This window comes from Geotrypetes seraphini, chromosome 6 (assembly GCF_902459505.1).
Source record: "Geotrypetes seraphini chromosome 6, aGeoSer1.1, whole genome shotgun sequence".
Classification (NCBI taxonomy): Eukaryota; Metazoa; Chordata; class Amphibia; order Gymnophiona; family Dermophiidae; genus Geotrypetes; species Geotrypetes seraphini.
In genome coordinates, this window is record NC_047089.1 from 146,722,555 (window position 1) to 146,745,679 (window position 23,125).

General features: G+C 39.5%; 1 protein-coding gene across 5 annotated transcripts in view; it reads left to right on the top strand.

Annotated features, from left to right (window-relative positions):
• MAP4K4 (mitogen-activated protein kinase kinase kinase kinase 4) overlaps positions 1–23,125 on the top strand; it is a 447,614-nt gene that overhangs the window by 396,881 nt on the left and 27,608 nt on the right. For all 5 annotated transcript variants that reach the window (XM_033948219.1, XM_033948217.1, XM_033948220.1 and 2 more), the window contains 3 exons: positions 766–936; positions 6,819–6,962; positions 20,035–20,169. In XM_033948219.1, the coding sequence (XP_033804110.1) occupies positions 766–936; positions 6,819–6,962; positions 20,035–20,169 (450 nt within the window). The remainder of the gene's footprint in view (positions 1–765; positions 937–6,818; positions 6,963–20,034; positions 20,170–23,125) is intronic.

The window sequence follows — 23,125 nt, forward strand, 5'->3', positions numbered from 1 at the left end:
TAAGACCTATTGTTATGTAAGAGTTGTCTATATAGATTTGTAAATGCATCTTTTTCCTCCCTTTTTGGTCTATAAAAGCAATTTTGTCATGCATTTATGAAATTAGTCTCTGAGATTCCATTTGGCCTATAATAATTTTTTGTACCAACAAAACGGAGATCAAGTGTGTGTGGGGGGGAGGGGGTAGTGGGGGCATGGTTACTTCCAGACATGAATTGGGTTGCTTTCATTTGCTTTGAGTCCATAGATACATGTAGAAAGCATTTTGATATATTGCTAAGTTACTGAATTAGGTCAGGCTTGGTGGGATTGAGTAGTAGTGCCATTTTGTTTGTTTTTTGTAGCTGAGCTATAAATAATTTTGAACATAAAATTCTAGGTGGGGAATATAATAAACATTATACATTAGTATACAACAGTCCAGTGATATAATGCTGTGTCTTCAGCCTTGTGGTTTTCATTAGCAGCCAAAAGCCCTCATTTCTTTTTCAAACTGTGATGTAATGAAAAGTGGTTAAAAAAATCCAAATGAAATGGAGGGGGGAACTCAAGATACTCAAGATATATTTATTCCAGGGTCTCAGCATTGTAGAAAGCTTGATATTAATTTAATTTGTTTTTATATTAATCCCCTCTATATAATTAATCTGTGATTTACAACAAAATAAAAATAACATATAGAAGAGAAAGATAATGACAAATAATTGTTGGCCACATTTATTAACACAATGGATGCTAACTTTATAAATACTATTTATCTTTCAGTGGGATTTTCCAGTGAAGCACTGAGACCAGACTCTATAAGGCAAGATCCTACTAGGAAAGGATCGGTGGTTAATGTGAATCCCACAAATACACGACCTCAGAGTGATACCCCTGAGATTCGCAAATACAAGAAGAGATTCAATTCTGAGATATTATGTGCTGCATTGTGGGGTATGTGCTACTTTTACTGTCCTAACTCATTTAAATACTGTCTGTACCCATGATCTACCTAACACCATTCATGACTGTTTCAATTCTTACAAGATCATTATTTTCAGGTCAAATTGGGACCTCTTAGTTAATCATGGGTTAAAATTTGTTCAGAAGTGCCACAAGGTTCATCATTTTCTGCTCTATCATTTAACATATATATTGCATTACTCTGTAAAATATTGAGTTGTTTGGGTATGCGATATCAGCTTTATACCGATGATGATTAATTTTATTTTTCAGTTCATGAATCTATTTCTTTTTTTTTTTAATTTATTTATTCAATTTTCAAAATTACAATTCAAGATTACACTTGTACAGAAAGCTTTAAGTCAGGAAAAAAAAATCACAGCAATATTATAAATTCAAGATATCAATTAACTTAAATCAGGTCAAGTCCAAAAAAGATCCAAAATGTAATTATAAACGGAAAAAAAACAAAGAAATATTATTAAGGAAAATAATGCAAGACAGCTGATAAGGACATCTTAATTATTCTATACTCCTCCATTCTTTTCCTTCTCAAGCCGAGAAAGAGATAGGAAAGTTGTCAGCTGGTAAGGCTCAAAGAAAACATATTTTTGGGAATTATATTGTATAACACATTTACAAGGATAACGCAGGAAAAAAGTTGCTCCAAGAGCTATTATTCCTGGTTTTAACATAAGAAACTCTTTTCTTCGCCTTTGTGTGTCCCTGGCTAAATCTGGGAACATTTGTATTTTGAGTCCCATAAATTCTTTCGCTCTATTTTTAAAGAAAAGTCTCAAAATCCAATTCTTGTCCATTGTTAGAGCTAAAGTTGCCACTAGTATTGCAGGAGTAGCCATTTCTTTATCTGATAATTCCAATAATGCCGATACATCTATTGGTCCTTGGCTATTTTCCTGTTGCTGAATTTGATTTTTCTTAGGGAGATAGTACACCTGTGTAAATGGAGGTAATGAACCCTCAGGAACTTCTAATATTTCCGTCAGGTATCGTTTTAACATCTCTCGCGGAGTAATTGTTGTAATTCGTGGAAAATTAATCAATCTGATATTGTTGCCTCTTGAAAAATTTTCAAATGTTTCAATCTTCCTTCTTAAATTTACATTGTCCTTAATTAAAGTCTCTTGAAGCTGTTTGGAAGATTTTAATTCATTTTTGATAGTGTCTAAAGATATATTGGAGTCAGCAATATCTTGCTTTATTAAGGTAATTTCTTTTTCTTGGTCTTTCATTTTCCCCTCCACTTGCACTTGTTGGACATTAATTGTTTTCGCCATATTTGCCACCAGGTCCCACAGGGCATCTAAAGTAACTTCTTGGGGCTTAACTATGTTAGGAATTTGTAAATGTGTAGTCAATAGCAGGGGGTGCTCAATATTCCATCTTTTAGATTTGTGCAGGACCTATTTGGCAGATGTTTATATGATTTATTCAGAGCTTAAGCAAGAAATGTGGCTCTCCTGGTAGACTTTTAACACCCACTAAACCAAAGAACAGCATAATAATATTTTTTATATAAAATTTTTCTTGTATTTATATTTTTTGTTTATATAAGTCCTCAGAACTTGCCATCTACCAACCAAACTATTCTTAGGCTTGTTTTTTTGGCTTGTATCTCTTTATCAGACTTAAATACTATTTTTCTTATAAAGTGCTCTGTGTAATTCATCTTGTAAAAACATCTTCCAAAACTTTATAATAATTCAAATATCTATATAATTTGTTAAAACTTTGTACTTAACTTCGGCAGTAATTTAATATGCTTTCAGCATGAATCAATGAATGTCGGGTGGGACCTATCGGACAACCCAAATATGCCCTCACATGGAAGGACCCCAAGATTTCTCCATAGCCAAGTATGTGCCCCATATAATCATATATTGAGACCAATTATGTGTCAGAAGTGCAGTTAAGCGAAAACGCTCGCACACGAGGCCTAAACACTCTCTCATCAAATTAAGGGTAGAAGGTACAGAACTTCTCCAATACTGAGCAATCGCCAATCGCCACCCATGGAGAGCCCGTTGACATAGCCTCCAGACCAAATTGAGGACCCGCTGAATTCCATCCACCACCTTTCTCCCATCGATAAAGTCCACCTGATCTGATGAATCAATGAGGGCATATAGGTCATGAGACAATTAGCTAACACTAGGGCCAAAATCTTGGTATCTATCCCCAAGAGAGAGAGAGAGGGTAATAACTACCACACTGGGTGGTATCCTTCCATGGTTTCAGAAGTATAGTAATACAAGCCAACCTCATAAAATAAGGCAGTTGTTCTCCCCCCCCCCCCCCCAAACAATGAATTAAAGAAACAAACAAGAGGGAAGCAACTAGAGAACTCAATTTTTTATTTTAAAAAAAAGTCCAGTAAACCCATCGAGTCCAGGAGACTTTCCAGGCCGAACGCTCTTAATAATCTGCTGAACCTCAACTATCGTGATATCCTGGTCTAAAAGAGTCTGCACCGACTCCAGCTAACCCGGCAAATGAAGATCAGCAAAAAAGCTATTAAAAGTGCTATTGGATCCCAAATATTTTGGGATGTACAACTCCTGGAAAAACTCGCAAAACCTCTATTGGAGTTGCTTATCAGTGGTGATGAGTCAAAAGTGCATGGGACAATCGCATGCCAACAAAGCCGCTCAAGAATGCGCGCAGGACATCAGTGTGCCGGATTAAAAGTTAACTTTAAAGCACATAGAAGTGTTGCCAGTGGGAGTGAGGGGGGAACCCCCCCCCCAAAGAGAGGAAACTGTAATTTTTCCCTAAAAAAGAGGGGAAAATTACACTTTCCTCTGTAATGGGGGGGTTCCCCCAACTCCCCCTCCAACGGCAGCGGCAACACTTCTAAGTAAAGTGAAGGGGTTCCCCCCAAAACCCTCCCTCAGAGTGCTTTAAAGTTAACTTTTAATCTAGCGCGCTGACATCCTGCATGCATTTGTCCAAGCAGCTTAGTCAGTGTGTGGTTGTCCCGCGCGCTTTAGTCTTTACACCCTCATCAGTAGATAGCAGCTTACCAGCCTTATACCTAATCGACATAATATTAGATTGGTGAGAATGAATTTTCAGCCTGTGGGCCAGAAGTTTCCCTGCCCTGTTGCCAGATTCAAAGAATCTTTTGTCGCAGACGCTCTATATTAAATTTAATATCTGCATCTACCAAAGCATTCAAAGCAGCTCGAATTTCTAAGATCTTGAGACTCGTCTGTTCTCCCCCCAGACATAGAAACATGATGGCAGATAAAGGCCAAATGGCCCATCTAGTCTGCCCATCCACAGTAACCATTATCTCTTTCTCTCTCTGAGAGATCCCACCTGCCTATCCCAGGCCTTCGTGAATTCAGACACAGTCTCTGTTTCCACCACCTCTTCCGGGAGACTGTTCCACGCATTTACCACCTTTTCTGTAAAAAAAAGTATTTCTTCAGATTACTCTGGAGCCTATCACCTCTTAACTTCATCGTATGCCCTCTCATTGCAGTTTCCTTTGAAATGAAAGAGACTCGACTCATGCACATTTATATTACGTAGGTATTTAAACATCTCTATCATATCTCCCGTCTCTCCTCCAAAGTATACAGTAAAAATGTAGAGGGTGGTACAGTGAAGAAGTACAATCGGTTTCGGAAAGAATGAAAAAGAGAAAAATAAAACATAGGGTAAGGGTCGGTGTCCTACTAATACGAAGGTGAATTATTCAAAGGCGTCCCTAAATAGGTGACTTTTTCATTTCCCTTTAAACTTACCAAGGATTTTTTCCTCCCTTACCTGGGCCGGTAATACATATCACACCTTTATGGTGTTTCTGAACTCTGGTTAATCTGTCATCACCCGTTGGTATGCTTGATTAATCCAGCTGTCTAGCTTAAAATGAGCAATAATTTTTACCCAAATAACAATATCTTGCTCAATTAGAATTTGGAAAATAAATGCCACAGACAAACCTAGTTGGAAGAACTTGGAATATCACACACAAATTAACACTTGACATCAAGCAGGCAAAGAAGGTGTCATGAATTTGGATTTTAGATGTGATTCCTCACTTTTCAAAATCTGAGCTCAGGGCAAGTTACATACAGGTATACTAGTACAGTATTTCCTTGCCAAATAGGGCTGTTTTAACTAATCTACATTAATATGATTTAATACACATTAAATAACGCAAGCCCTGTCATTCTCAGTGTGGCCTGTTTACTAAATATTTGCTAAACTAAATTTAATGCACAGCTAAGTATTCATTAATGCATGTTATAAATATAGCACTAGGTTTGTACCTGAGGCAATTGAGGGACACACAACTTGCACAGAGTGTCGATAGAGGATATGTAGATTTGAATCTTTACTTCTGAGCTTCTTCAGTCTGCAAGTTAGCATCATAATTACATAATAGAAAATTAATCAACACATGGTCAGACCAACTTATTGATTGTCCTCTAGGAGACTGACATAATCTGATTTGTAATTCCTGCTCTAAAAAAAGCTAAATCCAGCGTATTTAATCTAACCCACAAAGCTGTTTTAGTTTTTTGTTTTGTTTTGTTTGTTTTTTTATCACCAGCCGCAGCAGTATTAGCTCCGATGCTCATAAGAATTCTATGAGCTTTGGAGCTAATACCACCATGGCCGGTAATAAAAAAGCCTAGCACGGCTTCGTAAAAAGGGGGGTGGGGGGAGGTAAGTCTGCTGAGTACCTTCTAATTAAGAATATCTGTAAGATTATGGCCCTCTTTATCAAGCTTCAGTAGCGAGTGCTGCATGGTAAATGCACCGAAGCCTATGGATTTTGGTGCATTTACCATGCCAGCCAACACTATTTGGCTTGATAAGAGGCCCTATATGAATATAGCTATCTGTGTTAGCGGTATTTAGCTCTGAAATTTCATTGCTCTTGGTTTTCCTTTTTTTAAAATTTTTTATAATTACTTTTTTTTTTTTTATTTTATTTATCAAATTTTTCAATATATAATCAAGTATCCACTTGTACAGAAAGATAAAGTTAAGCTAGAAATGAAATACAATACAAATTAAAAAGATATAATCTACAATTATTAGAAATTGTTAGCATAACTTCAAACTCAAGTCCTCAAAATGGGATCCAAGAAGTGGAATCAACGAGAATATTTATAAGAAAAACTAAATAAGAAAGGACAAATACAATTGGCTGAGAAAAGATATCATATACTTCAAAAGAGAATTCATATCTCCCGTCCTTTCAGGGGAGCCGCTGACAGGAAGGCCATCAGCTAGCTAGGGTCAAAGAAAACATATTTTTTCATTTGATACTGTATCACACATTTACATGGGTGATGAAGAAAGAAAGTTGCCCCAAAAGCAATAACACCTGGCTTTAAAATCAAAAATTCACATCTCCGTTTTTGTGTGTCTCGTGCCAGATCTGGAAACATTAGAATTTTATACCCAATGAATTATTTTTGTTTATTTTTGAAAAAAAGACTTAGTAACCAATTTTTGTCTGGTGCCAAAGCTACTGTAAGAAGTAATGTTGCTGGTATTGCTATTTCCCTATCCGAAAGTTCCAACATCCTTGAGATATTAAGCTGCTGTTGATCACTTTCTTTTCCTTTTGCTTGTTCTTCTCTTTTAATAGGTAGGTAATATACCTGAGTAAAAGTCAATAGTAATTCCTCAGAGATTTCTAAGACTTCCGTCATGTAACATTTGAACATTTTTCTGGGGGTTACTGCCTCAACTCCAGGAAAATTAATCAATCTGAGATTGTTGTTTCGAGAAAAATTTTCTAACGCATTACTTCTAAATCTTAAGTGGCATGATTATCTAAATAACATTATATAACATATATATTTCTATTTCTCATTTTTTTCCAGGAGTAAATTTACTGGTAGGCACTGAAAGTGGTTTGATGCTGCTGGATAGAAGTGGCCAGGGAAAGGTGTATCCACTAATCAATCGCAGGCGGTTCCAACAGATGGATGTACTGGAAGGCCTAAATGTATTGGTGACAATATCAGGTAAAGTTCTATCTTCAGCCTTCTATAGTCTTTATATTAATGTGTTTCTTCCTTAATTGGGACCCCTTTTGCATATAAAGAAAAGGCACAGAAGGTTATCTTGGGTTTTTTTTAAATTCTGATAATGATATAACAAGTGACAACTCCTTCCAGAAAAAAGTGATAGCTGGTATTTGCAGATAACAATCCAACCATAAACCAAAAATATGGGGAAAAAACAAATACCTTGCCAAAGAATTACATTAGAGAGTTGAGGAAAGGAAAAAAGAAAAGACAAACATGAATGTGCTCATCCTTATATAAATAAATAGAACAGTTAATTCACATGATTAGTTGCAGTAGAGCCAGAATACTTTTTGGAGTCTTAAAAAATAGCTCAACTGTTCAGGGACATGGAAAATGTAATTTAAACCAATATACTGAACCAGACATTGAGAATATCTAAAGAAAAGAAGTACAGAGATTCCAGGCATCCTGATGTACAGCAAGAAACAAATTCCTTTTGTCCTATGTATGCTTAGATAAATAAGCAAATTTCCAAATTGAATGGCCGAATATGATGATCCATAAAAAAAGAAAAGTTTTTTAAAAAATAGTTTTGTGAAGAATTTCTGGCCTATTTGTTCTTTCCACTTCCCACCCACCCTTTTCTCTACTTTTTTTTGACATAGTTTGGTTTTGGGGGGAAAAGATTTAAATTTTCATGTTACCAATTAGACAATGTAAATGAATTGGACCCCATCTTAAATTAATCTACATCTATTAATCATCTTGTATTATCCACTGGCTGTTATGTAATTTCCTAATAGGCTTTATTGCCTGCTACTTTACTAAGTTCAACCTATAACCACGTCCATTAATTCTTCTCAGTCACGCCTTGCTGCCTTAGTGTAAAACCTGTTTTTTTGTTTGGTATCTAGTCCATCTTGACTAGTCTGGAAGCTCCAAAGCTGTCCATTATGATAAATTCATAGCAGAGCACATAATCATTTTTTTTAAAAAGTGCTTTATAAAGGCAACGTAGTTGCTACTATTTGGGTTTTTGCCAGGTACTTGTGACCTGAATTGGCCACTATGAAAACTGGATACTGGGCTAGATGGACCATTGGTCTAACTCATTATGGCTGTTTTTACGTGCCATTATAAAATAAGCTCTAAGAGCTATCCTCGACATCACCAAGGCCCCGATTCACTAAAGTCGGTGATCGTTGCTAAACCCAATGGCAGGAAGGAGTGGGCATCCCTCCTGCTGTTTTGTTGTTTTTTTTGGGGGGGAGGTATTTGCGGGCAGGAGGGAGTGGGCAACCCTGCTGGTTTTTCGGAAAGCGGGTAGGCCATCGGAAGTCGTGGCAGGAGAGGAGTGGGCATCCCTTCTGCCAGTTTTTTGGGGAGAGCGAGCGGGAAGGAGGTAGCGATCGTCAGCTTTTTTAATGGGACAGATGGTGCACTTTTAAGTCATGCAGAAAATCTGTCCCATTAAAAAAAAAAAAAAAAAGCAGAAACCCTGACAGCAGCGATTGAGTCGGTGTGTTTGCATGCAAATGATTTGCACCTCTGTGTAAATCAGTCTTATGCAAACTTGATAGTGAATCAATCGCTGTTTTAAAATTGGTCCAAATCTCTTCCACAAATTTTAAAGACTCAAGGCCCAACAAAACTCTCTAAGTGTCAAATTAGAAAAACCTTGCAGATAAACTTATTGTAACATTATGAAAAAATGGACCAAAGTCTCAAATCATTCCAATTTTTGCACATTTTAAAAAAAGTATTGTTCTATAAGTCAAAAAATTGCAAAATCACACACATCAATCCAGATAAAAAAGAAGCCATTGATTGAAACTTCCAGGAATATAACACTTAGGGCCAAATTCTCTAAACTTTAATGCAATCGCTAAACTGGCTTCCGATGGTTTAGCCTGCATGCATTTTAGCAGCAGATTATCAAAACGGCTTATGCAGATGTACTGGAAAGGGGCCTGAGGCTCTGATTGACCCAGGTTGTTTAAGGCCCCTCCTATGGGAAGGGCCTTATGTGTCTGGGGCAATCACAGCCTTAGGTCCCTCCCCAGATGCATCGATGAAGAGCCTAAGGCTCTGATAGGCCCAGATTGTTTATGGCCCCTCATGGGAAGGGCCTTAGGCATCCGGGCCATAAACAACCTGGGCCAATCAGAGCCTCAGACTCCTCTCTGGTGCATCCCAGGATGTACCAGGGAGGGGAAGGCCCATTTTGAAGAGGCGGGCCAGCTGGCCAGAGGGAGTAGGCATCCCTCCAATCAGCCATCAAAATCAAAGTAAGGGGCAGAGGGTGCCAGTTGTAGGCCCAGGTTGTTTAAGGCCCCTTCTATGGGTAGGGCCTTAGGCATCCAGGCCATAAACAACCTGGGCCAATCAGAGCCTCAGGCTCCTCCCTGGTGCATCCCAACACATACCTCTCCCTCCCGAGTCCCAATGCGCCCTCTCCCTCCCAAGTCCCAATGCACCCCAGGGACAAACTAAAAACTAAAAGAAATAAAAAACACAATTTGTTTTGTCACACAGTGGATGTACAATATAAGAATTCCACAGGAAAAGATGTGCTTGACCCATGGAGCGGAGGCCTGGAACTGAAGGAAAGGAAAAGAGCTACCAGACCTGCAGGAGGGGGAGTTGGAGGGAAGGGGGAGAGTTGCTGCATCTGTGGAAGAGGGCCTGCTGGAGGGAATATAGAGAGGTGCTGGAGCTGTTGGGGGAAGGGCAGAAGAGAAGAGAAGGAAATAGATGCCATACTATGCGGGTGAAGGAAGAGGGAATAAAATACTGAACACAGCCAAAAGAGGGAGAGACACAGGGAGATATCAGAAACAGAGGGAAAAATAATGGGCATGGAGAGGAGAATAGGGACAGGGACCACAAAGCAAGATGCTGCATGGGAATAGCACATGGACGGAGGGGCAATTCCAGACATGGGATGGGGGTATATGGACACAGAGGGAAAGTGCTAGATATGGGAGAGAATAGGATCACAGAAGGGAGATGAGTAATGCAGGACATAGAGTAGTGATGATAAATACATAGACTTGGACACAAGGGAGATGCTGGACAGGGAAATATAGGGAGCATAGAGAAGGGAAAGATAGGTGCACAAAGATGAAAGATGGACGAGTGAGTTAAGAGAAGACAGAAGGAAACAGAAACAAACGAGAGCCTGGGACCAACATGATTTGAAAAATAAAACGACCAGACAATAAAAGGTAGAAAAATAATTTTCTATTTTGTGATAAAAATATGAGAATTGAAATGTTTATCCTGCCAGTGCTGGTGTTAGACATGGGTAGGACCCAGGGCAGAAATTTGGAAGGGGTCCCCAAAGCTCACTACTAGTCTATGCTTTAGCATCAAGCAGGCTTAAGGCTTTCTCTAGCCAGGGGGCAGTTGCCCTAATTGTACTGCTTCGCTTAACACCATCCCCGGCATGTGTGATGTTTATATTTTGCAGGGTAACGGATCTTTCTTTGATGTTATACTACATGGAAGACATGGCTTCTTTGGATTTTGGTTTATTATATATTTGGCATTTGTGTTCTGTATGTGTGACCGAGGTATTTTGTTAGCATGAATTTTCTTTGTAGCATTCAGTTTTCCTGATAGTGGTGGGGATATTGTGAGGGGAGACGGATTTTGTTGATTCTTTCTCTGTATTTGTGATTTATAATGACAGTTGTATAGAATATTGTTTCTTTTTATACTTTTATACCTCACTCCTGAGTCCCAACGTGCCCCTCTCCCTCCCTCCTGAGTCCCAACGTGCCCCTCTCCCTCCCTCCCTCCCTCCTGAGTCCCAACGCACCCCTCTCCCTCCCTCCCAAGATCCAACATGCCCCTCTCTCTCCCTCCTGAGTTCCATCGCGCCCCAGGGACAAACTAAAAACCAAAAGAAAGCCAGAAATAAAAAACACAATTTGTTTTGTCACACAGTGAATGTACAACATAAGAATTCTACAAGAAAAGGCCCTTTGCATTCTTCTCACAGTTTGATTCACTGTTAGAATCCAGATAAATCTTGATATCTGCAGATGAGATTCTATCACCAAACATCTCTCCACACAGTCCAGAAAAGCTGATTCCTTGATTCTGAAGAGATCTGAATGATAAAGTTCTAAAACAGATCAGCAGCCAGATTGAATAAAATGGTGTTTTCCCAATTTTATAGTTCCCACCACCACCCAGCATGGTCCTGACATGCTGACATTTTTACAGTGAACCACAGTGGATGATAATTACTATTACTACTACTATTTATTATTTCTATAGCACTACCAGACACATGCAGCACTGTACATTAAACACACAAGAGATGGTCCCTGTTTGAAAGAGCTTACAATCTAATTGACAGACACAGTGGACAAAATGATGAATCAATATAAGCTGCTCGTGTAGGGAAATACAAAGGGATAAAGGGGTAGAATCTCTTAAGTCAACAAATGCATTTTTTTCAGTGAGTTACATAAATATTATTTTTCTGTGTAACCATATGTTTTGGAATGGGGGGAACCATGAGTTCCTTGGCACACCCAAAAATCTGGAGGGGAGGAGACCACCAATATCTTTGCACTCCCAGCATGCTACTGCTACTGGTGTCAGTTATAAAAACAAAGAAAAAGACTTGGGGGGGTGGGGTTCGCACTGTTCAAGTTCAGGGCTGCTTGCCTTGCTCTGGAATAGGAAATGATGTCAAAGGGGCAGGGCTGGCAGCCATGAGCATGAACAGTGTGGCCCGGCAAAGTCGTTGTCTTTGTTTTTGCTGCTGCACAGTAGCAGCTGTGAGGGTGGGGGTGTTGGGAGAGGGGTAGACACCAGATGGAAGGGGGAAAAGGAGAGATGCTGGATGAGAGAGAGAGAGAGAGTAGACACCAGATGGAGGGGGGGAAAGGAGAGATGCTGGATGAGAGAGAGAGGGTAGACACCAGATGGAGGGGGGAGAAGGAGAGATCCTGGATGAGAGAGGGGAGTAGACACCGGATGGAGAAGGGAGAGATGCTGGATGAGAGAGAGGGAGAGTAGACACTGGATTGAGGGGGGAGAAGGAGAAATGCTGATGAGAGAGAGGGTGGGGGATAGACACCGGATGGAGTGGGGAGAAGGAGAGATTTTGAATATGAGAGAGATGGGGTAGACACTGGATGGAGGGGCAGAAGGAGAAATGCTGGATGAGAGAGAGAGAGGGGTAGACACCAGATGAGGGGGGGGAGAAGGAGAGATGCTGGATGAGAGAGGGGGTAGACACTGGATGGAGGGGGGAGAAGGAGATGCTGGATGAGAGAGATAGAGAGGGTAGACACCGGATGGAGGGGGAGAAGGAGAGATGAGATGAGGAGGGGTAAACATTGGATGGAGGGGTGAGAAGGAAAGATGCTGGATGAGAGGGGGGTAGACACTGGATGGAGGGGAAAAAGGAAACAAATGGTGGATAGAAAGGAGGAGGAGGAGGCAGGTACTGGATAAGGGGGACAGAAGGGATGACACTGGATAGAAAGAGGGAGGAAGGGGCAGGCACTGGATAAGGGGGGCAGAAGGGATGACACTGGATAGAAAGAGGGAGGAAGGGGCAGGCACTGGATAAGGGGGACAGAAGGGATGACACTGGATAGAAAGAGGGAGGAAGGGAGAAATGCTGGATAGAAAGGCAAAAGAGGGAGCAGACATTGGGTGACTTGGAGGGAGAGAGAAGGCAAATAAATGCTGGATAAGGGTGAGGAGAGGGGACAAATACCAGATGGAGGTGGGAGAGGGAACAAACACTAGATAGGAAGGATGAAGAGGGAGGCAGATGCTGGATGACATGGGGGGAATCAGACTGTGGATGAAAGTGGGGAGAGAATAGGGCAAGATGCTGGATGGGAGGGAGGCAGAGTGAAAGAGGATAGACTCTAGATGGAAATGGAGAAAGAGAGGGGCCAGACACTGAATAGGAGGGAGCAGAGAAAGGGAAAACATTGATTGGAAAGGGAAGAGAGGGGGCAGGCGCTGGATGGAAAGGAGGGAAAGAGGGGGCAGATGCTGGATGGAAAGGGGAGAGAGAGAGAGAGGGCAGCCTCAAAGGCTGCTCGAGGCCAGCCCTCTCAGGGCCTTTCCTCTGTTTTAAGTCTGCCTCTTGCTGACCGGCTGTGCTTAGGTAAGGAAGGGAGAGAAGAAGGGAGTTTGTGGCTCAGGACCGCCATCTGTTTCTGCCACTTCAGGGCTCAAGGAAGGGAGGGAGGATGGCTTTGTGGCTTAGGACCGCTGCCACACTGCTTCAGGGCAGGAAGGAGGGTGGTTCATAACTGCTTGTGGGCTTGAAGGAGGGAGGATTTGTGGCTCAGAACACTGTCACCGGTGCTTCGGTGCACATTTTTTTTCCACCGGCAATTTTTTTGCCGGTTGTGTGAGAGTCCTGGTTAACTAAGACCTGGTTAACCGAGACTCTACTAAACTAGCAAAGAAAAGTGCTCCAATTCCAGCACAAAAAAATCAAGAATATACTTGACAAACCTGTAAAAGTGGGGGACTAGCTCAAAAATCTTTGCAAAATAATGCCAAGTTATTAAAACTTACATACTACATAGTTTTCAGAAACCATGCATTGCCTAAAAAGTTTTAAAGTTGATCACCTTTTACAAATTATAAAAATATTTGTCTGTGTGAATTCTTCTAAAACATTCACTGCAGTTTTCAAGTATACTCTGTGACCTTGTTGTTTTTTTTTTTTTTTCAAAATCAATCTACAAACTTGGGGTTTCATTTCAGTCCCATAAAAGTGTTGGTTATTTGAAAGTATCTGTGAGACATGGGCATAAAGGGATAATATGAAGGTTTTCTATTTTATCATATTGTGTGGAAGCAAGATGGTTAAGATGAAAATAGAATATAGACAACAGCTTGACTGCATTTAGTATTTTTTTTTTAAAAGGTGAAATTAGAAAGGTATTGAACTACCGTATTTTTCGCTCCTTAAGACGCACTTTTTTTTTCACCCAAAAAGTGGGTGGAAATCTCGGTGCGTCTTATGAAGCGAAGGTACAAATTTTAGTACCCCTCCACACCACCATTTTAGACTCACCCACCCGCCGCCACAGCACCACCTTTTTTTAAAACAGACACCCCTGCCCAATGCCGCTGCCACCACACCACCTTTTTTTTTAAAACACCCCACCAATCCGTCGTCATTGTCCCCCCTTTTTAACCTGATGGTCTAGCATTTATTTCGCTTTTTTCCTAGCCTGCGGCGCAGAGATCAGCAGCGCGGACATCAGGAGCAAGCTTTACGCTCTCCTGCTTGGTCCCGCGCTGCTTTCCGAATGGCTGCCATAGGTTCTCGCGGGACTGCATGAACTTTGAAAACGCGGGAGACATTGCTCCGGCCAACTGAAAGGGGGATTCCTTGATACAGCCGTTTGGCGAAACATTGTCCTATGTCGGAATATGTCCCCCCAAGCTGCATTTTTGCACATTAAGATGAGTATTTATACCTTTAAGACATATTTATATAGAGAGAAAGATTGCACTACAAGCACTGTTCAAAAAATTTTGTGACCGATGATGATTTTGGTATATAAAGACTGTGTGTGTTGAAACTTGATTTTCACGCAGTAGCACTGCTGTGGTCTATGAGCTGTTATATGTTACTATAAGAAGATTTATCTAAGGTATTCTGGAAGAAATATAGTTGTCTGTATATTTACCTTAGAAAAAGAAGCTTTAAGCCTATTTTTGATGTATTTATTAACAGACCAAAAGACAATATAATTTTCTAAAACCAATAAAATACAAAAAGAGATTGCCTGATTTACCCCCACCCCCCTTTTACTAAGCCGCTGTAGAGGTACTAAATGCTTCAGCATTGCTCCGAAGCTCATAGAATTCCTATAAACGTCAGGAGGGAGGTCAGAGTTGTTAGTCAGCTAGGACAGAAGGCAGGAGAGATCACTCCTGTCCTGGACCACCAGGTCTTACGGCAGGCCCAGGAAGGGGGGTGGGTGGGTGCTGACCTGAATATATAACAGAGACACACACCCCTTTTGGGGCCCTTTTTATGGACCAGTCTGGCAATTTTCCTACATTAATAGTCCTAGTATAGTATGCTTCCATTGTGCCTATAACCTACATTTGGAAAAATTCTTCCCTGAACATGTGGCAGTAAGACTGACCTAACCGTTGATTCATTACTTCCTCTGTACAACTAACCTCTGAAGTGTAAAGGTGCCTGTAAAATTCCAGATAAAACCTGCTCCAATTTTGTTTAAGTGCGAGACAATAGTAGGTTTACCCCACAACATAATGAGGTTGACTAAAACTTTACCAGGTTTATTCCCAAATTTGCTTAGCTTAGGCTTATAATAATGCCATGTAGTTTTCTTATGAGTCAAATTGTTTAGGGTTGTCTGCACTTCAAAAAAGGCAAGAATCGAACTAGCTACCTGTTTCTTCCTTTTGTTAACATAGACAATAATATCAGCCCTGATAACTACCTTAGTTGTTTCCCAAAAATAAAAGTAAATCTGTTGCATGTTCCCAAAAAGTACAATAAACATGCTATTTTTGAGTAAGCTAAGTGAGAAAATAATGATCTTCATACAAATAAGCTGAAAATTTTCTTCCAAGCGTCCCATCCTACTTCTGGCCCATTAGAGGCCTCTAATGAAATCAACCTTTAATGAAATCAGAATATGTCTGAAATAACTGAGGATCCGATAGCTGCATTTATTACTTTTGGAAACCATTCCTTGAAAACAGAATAATCAATCCTTGACATGTCATGAATTTTGGACATATAAGCAAAGTCTTTCTCTGGAAAATGAAGGAGCCTCAAGGGTCAACAAAATTTAAACTATGCCTATAGTCCACTATCAGACCATGTTGGCACCTAGGAATACCCTGCATTTATTTGTATCCAATTCAGAAGTAATGAAAGCATTAAAGTCTCCAGCAAAAATCAAGGTAGATCTAGTTAAAGGTGATAAAATAGATAAACATAGAAACATAGAGGGGCATAATCGAAAGGGACATCTAAGTCCGTTTGCGTCCATCTCACAAGTCATCCAAAGTAAAAAAACAGCTTAAGACACATTTTCGAAAGATACGTCCAACTTTTTTTTCATTTCGAAAATCGTCTAATTATACATCCTGCCGATCTGATCGTCCAAGCCGCTAAATTGTCCATCTTTATGCCACATTTCCGTCCAACTTTCCAGCCAAGTCCAAAACGCCTAGAACAAGCCCTGTTGGACGTGGGAGGGGTCTGAAAAGTGATGAACTGAACACCCAAGCATGGCATCTAAATAGTGGGGTACCTTACAGGGCACTGCTGTGAACTTCACAAAAAGAGTGTCATGTCTTCTCCTCCCTACAGCTCCCTTATAGGTTATGGTGAGCCCCCCAAACCACCTCCAGAATCCCCTAGACCCACTTATCTACCACCCCAATAGCCCTTATGGCTGCAGGAGCCACTTATATGCCAGTAAAAAAGGGTTTGGGAGGTGTATAGGGCAGTGCACTTGTTTAAGTATTAATGCAGTGATTACAGGGGCTTATGGGCATGGGTCCTCCTTTCCATGAGTCTCTAACCCACCCCCAAGTCGATTTTAAGCTGCCTCTGTGCTGGATGACGAGGCTTCCCTATGCCAGGCGGCCAGGTGATGATGGTCTGGAGGCTGAATTTTAAAGTTGTGATTGAAATTTTTATGGGGTTGGGGGGGGTCGTTGATCACTGGGGTAGTGTGTGGGGGTCTGTTTTATGTGTTTTCAGTGCTTATTTGGTGACTTTAGGTGGGTTTTTATGACTTAGACCATGTTTTACATGGTCTAAGTCACAATGTCCAAGTTCTGTCTAGGCTCTGTTGTAAAACTTTCGATTATACATGCTGTATGACTAAGTCTAAGCCAGCCCACGTCCCACCAAACTTCTGCCCTCAACATGCCTCCCGAAATGCCCCGTTTAGCTTTGGTCGTTCAGCGGCACTATGAAGGCCTAAGTCGTTTAGAAATACATCCAAAACCTGGTTTTATTATCGGCACTTGGATGTTTTTGAGAAATGTTCATCCAAGTGCCGACTTAGGCTGGTTTTTGGACATTTTTCTTTCGATTATGAGCCCCATAGCATATGTTTTAAAAAGGGCTTATGTGAGTTTTTAGGACAAAAAACTACTGTAGGTTAGATGAACGTTTATCTGACTCAGTATGGGAGCCTTTATGTTTCTTCTCCAAGATCTTCCCCTTGTAAACTGCTTTTCTTTTTATTATTAATTCTTTATTTGATTTTCAATTACATTTCCAAGCATAAACATCTTGAACAGAAAGAATGGCAGAAATAAAAACATACATACAAATAGTATGAATTAAAGAAGAAACCTAAATAAAACAAAAAAATAACAACAATTCCTATCATTCTCAAATCCTCTATTTTAGAGATCCAAAATTCAATGAGTGAAAATTACAATATAGAAGTACTTAAATCACAAAGAAAAATTTAACGGTAAAACAATAGCCTGCGATGGTGGGAGGTTATCTTCATTAGAATGATGTCATCTATTCTTTGTCAAGGCATTTAAGAGACAGAAATCCAGTCAACTGGGATGGATCATAAAAAAAATATTTGAAAGATTTGTATCTGATTATGCACTTGCATGGATATCGTAAGAAGAAAACTCCTCCTATAGCTGTAACTGCTGGTCTCATCAACAGGAACTCTCATCTTCTTCTCTGGGTATCTTTAGAGACATCAGGAAACATTAATATTTTGTGTTCCAAAAATTTTTTTGATTTATTTTTAAAGAATAATCTCAATTTCCATTCTCTGTCAGGAGGTAAGGCAACTGTTACCAACAGTATTGATGATTTCACAATTTTCTCCTCAGAAGTTTCCAATAATTCAGAGACATTGAGAGATTTATCTTGACCATTTTGTTCTGGATCTGGTTGTTCCTGGATTTTCTTTTCCGGAAGGTAATATACCCTAACAAAGGGAGAAAATGATTGTTCTGGAACATTCAGAACATCCAGAAAATATCTCTTTAACATATCTCGAGAATTTATCAAAGGATCTTTAGGAAAATTTAATATTCTCAAATTGTTAAAGTGATTATAATTTTCAAGAGTTTCTAGTTTTCTTCGTATATTATTACTATCTTTAACTTGTGTCTCTTGGAAATTTTTTTATTGTTTTCAATTCTATAGTCATTTTTTGAACCTCACTTTTACTTTGATTAATCTCTTGTTTCATTTGTAAAATTTTTTCTTGATGTACTTTTAATTTTCCTTCTATCTCTTCAACCTTTGGGGAAAAAGTTTTCCCCAGATTTACAACTAAGTCCCATATATTCTCCAAAGTAACTTCAGGAGGTTTTACTAATGAAGAAAAGTCTTGTAGTGCTAATTCAGTCTTACCCTTTGCCGGATTCTTGACTTTTATCCCTTGTACTGGCTCCTCAATTGATCTTCCAGCCACAGGTAGCTCCAGGGACACAAGTTCCCCCGCTGACTCCAGAGGCAAGCTCTTAGTTAAACCAGCCTCTCGCAGTAGGAGCACTGCCTCTTTGGACGTGCTCACTTCCTGTGGAGAGCTTGCTTGCTGTGGCCGTGGAGGAGGAACTCTATAGTCTGGGCTCAGAGTGGCATCTAGCCTCAAGTCACCCGGAATGGCGTCACTCTTCGCCGACATCGACAGCGGGCGATTCCCAGACAAATCCATACTTCCAACGAGGTGCCACAAAATCTCGTCGATAGAGCCACTTGAGGGGATCTCTGGGCGTCGGGAGGTTCCACCGACTCCTTTACCCCTTCTCTTCGGCATTATTAAATTGAGATTAGTGAGAAAACAGGAAAAGTTCACGGCGTCTCTCTCATGCACTGGCTACCGTGGCCATCTTGGATCTCGCTCTTCACTGCTTTTCTTTTTAAAAAGGAGAGGGTTCTTGGTGACAGGACATTTTCTACAGGAATTTTAAAGAACATCCTGACGATACATTTTGAATCAATAATCAGTGTAGTACTGTAGGGTTTTAAAATGTTCAGACTCCAAATTGAGACTTGTTGATTCTCAATATTTCCAATTTGTTATGACTAGTTACCTAATCTTAAATCCTAGCCACATTGGAAGCATGCCAGGACTACACACATTTGACTTAATCAATTTAAGGTTCACTAGAATTTTACAGCCAGTATCCCCATAATTATTTTCAGCAAAAGGAAACCATGTGATGAGGCACCCATAAACTGTGACTTACTCCCAGAGGCAGTAGGCCTAACACAAGACTGAATCTTTTTTCAGGAAGCAGATGAAACCTGGCTTTTCTCTTAAGCTTTTGACTACGATGATTTGGTTATCTACTCATTCGGCATTTGAATTATCTTGCCCCACATCCTATAATTGAGACCAGTTCCACATACTTTATTCAGCTATATATATAATTTACCCACAATCTAGCAACCAACTATGATTTATGCTAATGTCTTGTCTATCTATGCATATGTCTCAACTGCATTTCTCCTCTGCTCCCTATTTTAAATGTTTTTCATTTTATTGGGCTGATATCATGAGCATCATAAATGAATGTTCTACAATGCTGCCTATTATGATGTATCATTTGTAATCTGCTGACCTTTGATCATATTTGTGTTGTGGTTGTTCTACTATGTTTTAATTTATATATTATGCATATTATATTATTGCTGTTAATATGATTTAATTTGCTTGTTTGCTTTACTGATCTGTTCTATTATATTGGCATTTGGGTATTTTACTGTTGCTATGCTGTTATTAAAATGTTTTTGTTGAGCTCTATCTATATTTTACAACACCTTCAATTAATCTTTTCATTAAAGGTGGTTAATAAATCTACTTTTGCTATTTGGCAGTACCTGAGACAACAGTAAAAGCTCATGTGCATATTACGCTCAACTTTCAACATTTATACTTTGAATGAAGACTTAAGCAAATATTCTGTTAGTGTAAACAGTAACTGCGAATTCTGAACTCTTCATCCAAGTGGCTCTGAGAGTTCTGTATAAAGTTTTTGTGCTCCTCTTGAAAGGAAACTTCCTGTTCTGTTACTGTAGGGAAGAAGAACAAGTTACGGGTTTATTACTTGTCATGGTTAAGAAATAAAATTCTGCACAATGATCCAGAAGTGGAAAAAAAGCAAGGCTGGACCACCGTAGGAGACTTGGAAGGTTGTGTGCACTATAAAGTTGGTAAGTGTCTGTTTGGTTTTCTTATGGTCATCTTCAGAGAGAGATGTACATATGATTTATGTTGATACATCAGAATACTCTTGAACTTGTTTCTGAGTAAAAAATGAAGAATCAACTTTATACTGGAAGGAATGTGATATAAACTTTTCTTTACAGCTTGAGAGTTGTTGTTCCATTAAGTTGTGTTTCCATGCACCTTATGCTATCTAATATTTAGAGCTTGGATACCTGAATAAGCTGAGATTGGTTGCTATCTTTGTTGGGATTTTGTGTGATATTTTTGTGCTGGACCAATTTCATACCTTTATGATTTAAAGGGCTATGCGTCCTTCATCTATATACAAATATGTGAAGGTATTTTTAGGGTGATACCTTTTCATTTTAATTGTTGACCTTGTGTATCCAAGTGGGTAGAGAGTCATCTTTTTACTCTGCTTTGTTTTGGTTTCCAAATGGGCTGACATGACAAGAATGCTATTACTTTCAGTAGTTTAGGGAAATCTGCACTGAAGCTGACAGACTGATTAGAGATCTGCCCACAAGGTGGCAGTGTATTTCAATAGAAAGAAAAAAAAAATCTTGGTTCATCTGATGCTGCTTTCATGGAAACTTGACAGCAGATAAAGACCAAATGAACTATCCAGTTTACCCATCTGCAGTATCCACTTTCTCCTCCTTTCCTTAAGAGATCCCACTTTCTTGAATTCTAGCAATAATTTTGCAGCAAATCTATCTGTAGGACCAGATGGCACGGAGTACTATGATGAGGCAAAAAATTTACAAGGCAATGGCAAAAATCCATCTGGGATTTATGTTCATATAACTGTGATATGATTTAAAGCAGTGGTCTCAAACTCGTGGCCTAGGGGCCACATGCGGCCCACCAGGTACTATTTTGAGGCCCTCGGTATGTTTTATTATAATCATAAAAGTAAAATAAAACAGTTTCTTGATCATATGTCTCTTTAGCTATAAATGACAATATTATTATTAAGACTAGATTTATAAACTATAAAGAGTTTTACCTCATGCAAAATTGTCATTAACTATTTTTTCTGAGGCCCTTCAAGTACCTACAAATCCAAAATGTGGCCCTGCAAAGTGTTTGAGTTTGAGACCACTGATGTAAAGTCTTCCCCATAAAAACCCCCAAACATTTTAAGGCTTTTGTTTTTCTAATTTATTTTAAGATGACTAAATAATCTTGTCCTTTGGGCAGATACTTTTAAGATGAGTTGATACTCTTGTCCTTTGGGCAGATCAAATTTTCAAACATGAAAGATCATCAGAGTGTGCTAAATAAATTTGGACCTAGAAAGAGGAGATGTTTTTTGATAGAATTAATCCAAGTCTGTCTCCATGTGAGTTCTTGCCATGAACTGTCTGTTAATGAATCTGCTGGTTGGTGTAGGTTAGTCCAGATTCTTTTGTTCAGTGAAAGAATACTCTAAATAGCACAGATCAATACAGTGTCATTGCTCCTAAACTCTGATATAGAGACCAGATACAAGGAACTGCATTGTTATCAGGCGGTTAACTAAAGTAGACTGCACTTGGCTGCAGGGAAAACAAGACTCGGCCACATTAGGAGCCTGTGGTTTATTGCAGCTGGTAGGCGTAGCAGACACAATACAAAAGGCACAGGTTCTTGGCATCAGCATGAAACCAAAACAGTTTCTTTGTAACAAAACCCGATAATCAATTTCTTTTTTTAGATGGGGAAATAGGAAATGTTTATAAGAGGTTTCAGGCTTCCTTGAGTAGGGCCTCTTATCAACTGTTTCCCTTTTTACTACTAAGCTAGAAGTTTTCAAACCCTTTATTTATTTGCTTATTATTGTAATATTTGTAAATGGAAAATAGTAATCTGTATAAAACTATTTCAATATAGCATGGTTACTGTATAGCACGTGTCTCCCATTCTGCCCTAATATGTGGTGACATCCAGTAGACATGTGCCCTTCTGGTCACCTTTGGCAGCTTGTAAGTAAAGTTCAGCCAAGGTGATGCAATTCCCACAGTGCTGGTATTTCGACTTCAATAATTCTGATAGCTATCCCACACTTTATGAAATACGACTAACTGTCCATTCTGTAATATGGTCAACTTTGACACCAAATAAACATAATCAATGGAGAAGTGGATGGTTTATTTCCAAGCATCAACTAGCGCTAATTTAGCCACTGTGATTAAGTTGAGTGCCATTTTCAGTAAAACAGGCTTTGTATTAAAGCATCTGAAGTGCAATAGACAATGTTCAGGTACATTAGATAGTGGGGGCCACTGGGACAGAGAAAAATGCTCGAGTATCTGAATGTAAACCACTTAGGCTATAAGTGGTATATAAATACTAAATAAATATTTTATCCCAGTAACTTGTGCTGTCTACAGTATATCAGTCCAATATGATTGCACTTTAGGAATGGGAGGAAGTGACTTCACACTTGGGGATAGAAGTTTAATTTGATAGCTCCTGCTGGGCTAACACATTTTTGCAAGTGTTTTGCTTTCCACTTATGCTAAAATCCAAACTTGAGGTCCTAGAAACGATCTAGATTATGTCTATGACAAAGAACTTGGAAAAGTTTTGGTATGGGTCTGAATCTGATGATCTAAACCACAAAAACTCGGATATTGTGAAAACCACTAGTAGTTAACAACACACTTTCACAAAATGGAAAATAAATGGTATAAATAAATGGTTCTTAGGATCTTTGAGATGCGGTTGGCGTCCGTACTAAAGTGCGATCAGACATGTTACACCCAGAGGCAGCTCAATAGTGAAACGCTGGCCACCGTCGGTGTACCAATCCCGAAGAAAGGAAGATAAGTTGTTTTTCTTCTATTTTTCATACAACTTTTCAGAGCAATCATTAGCAGCACATTGCCTGGACCATCTGCATTAGGAGGTTTTTAGCCAGTGAAGTGATCGCTCGAACACCGCTATTCCACCATT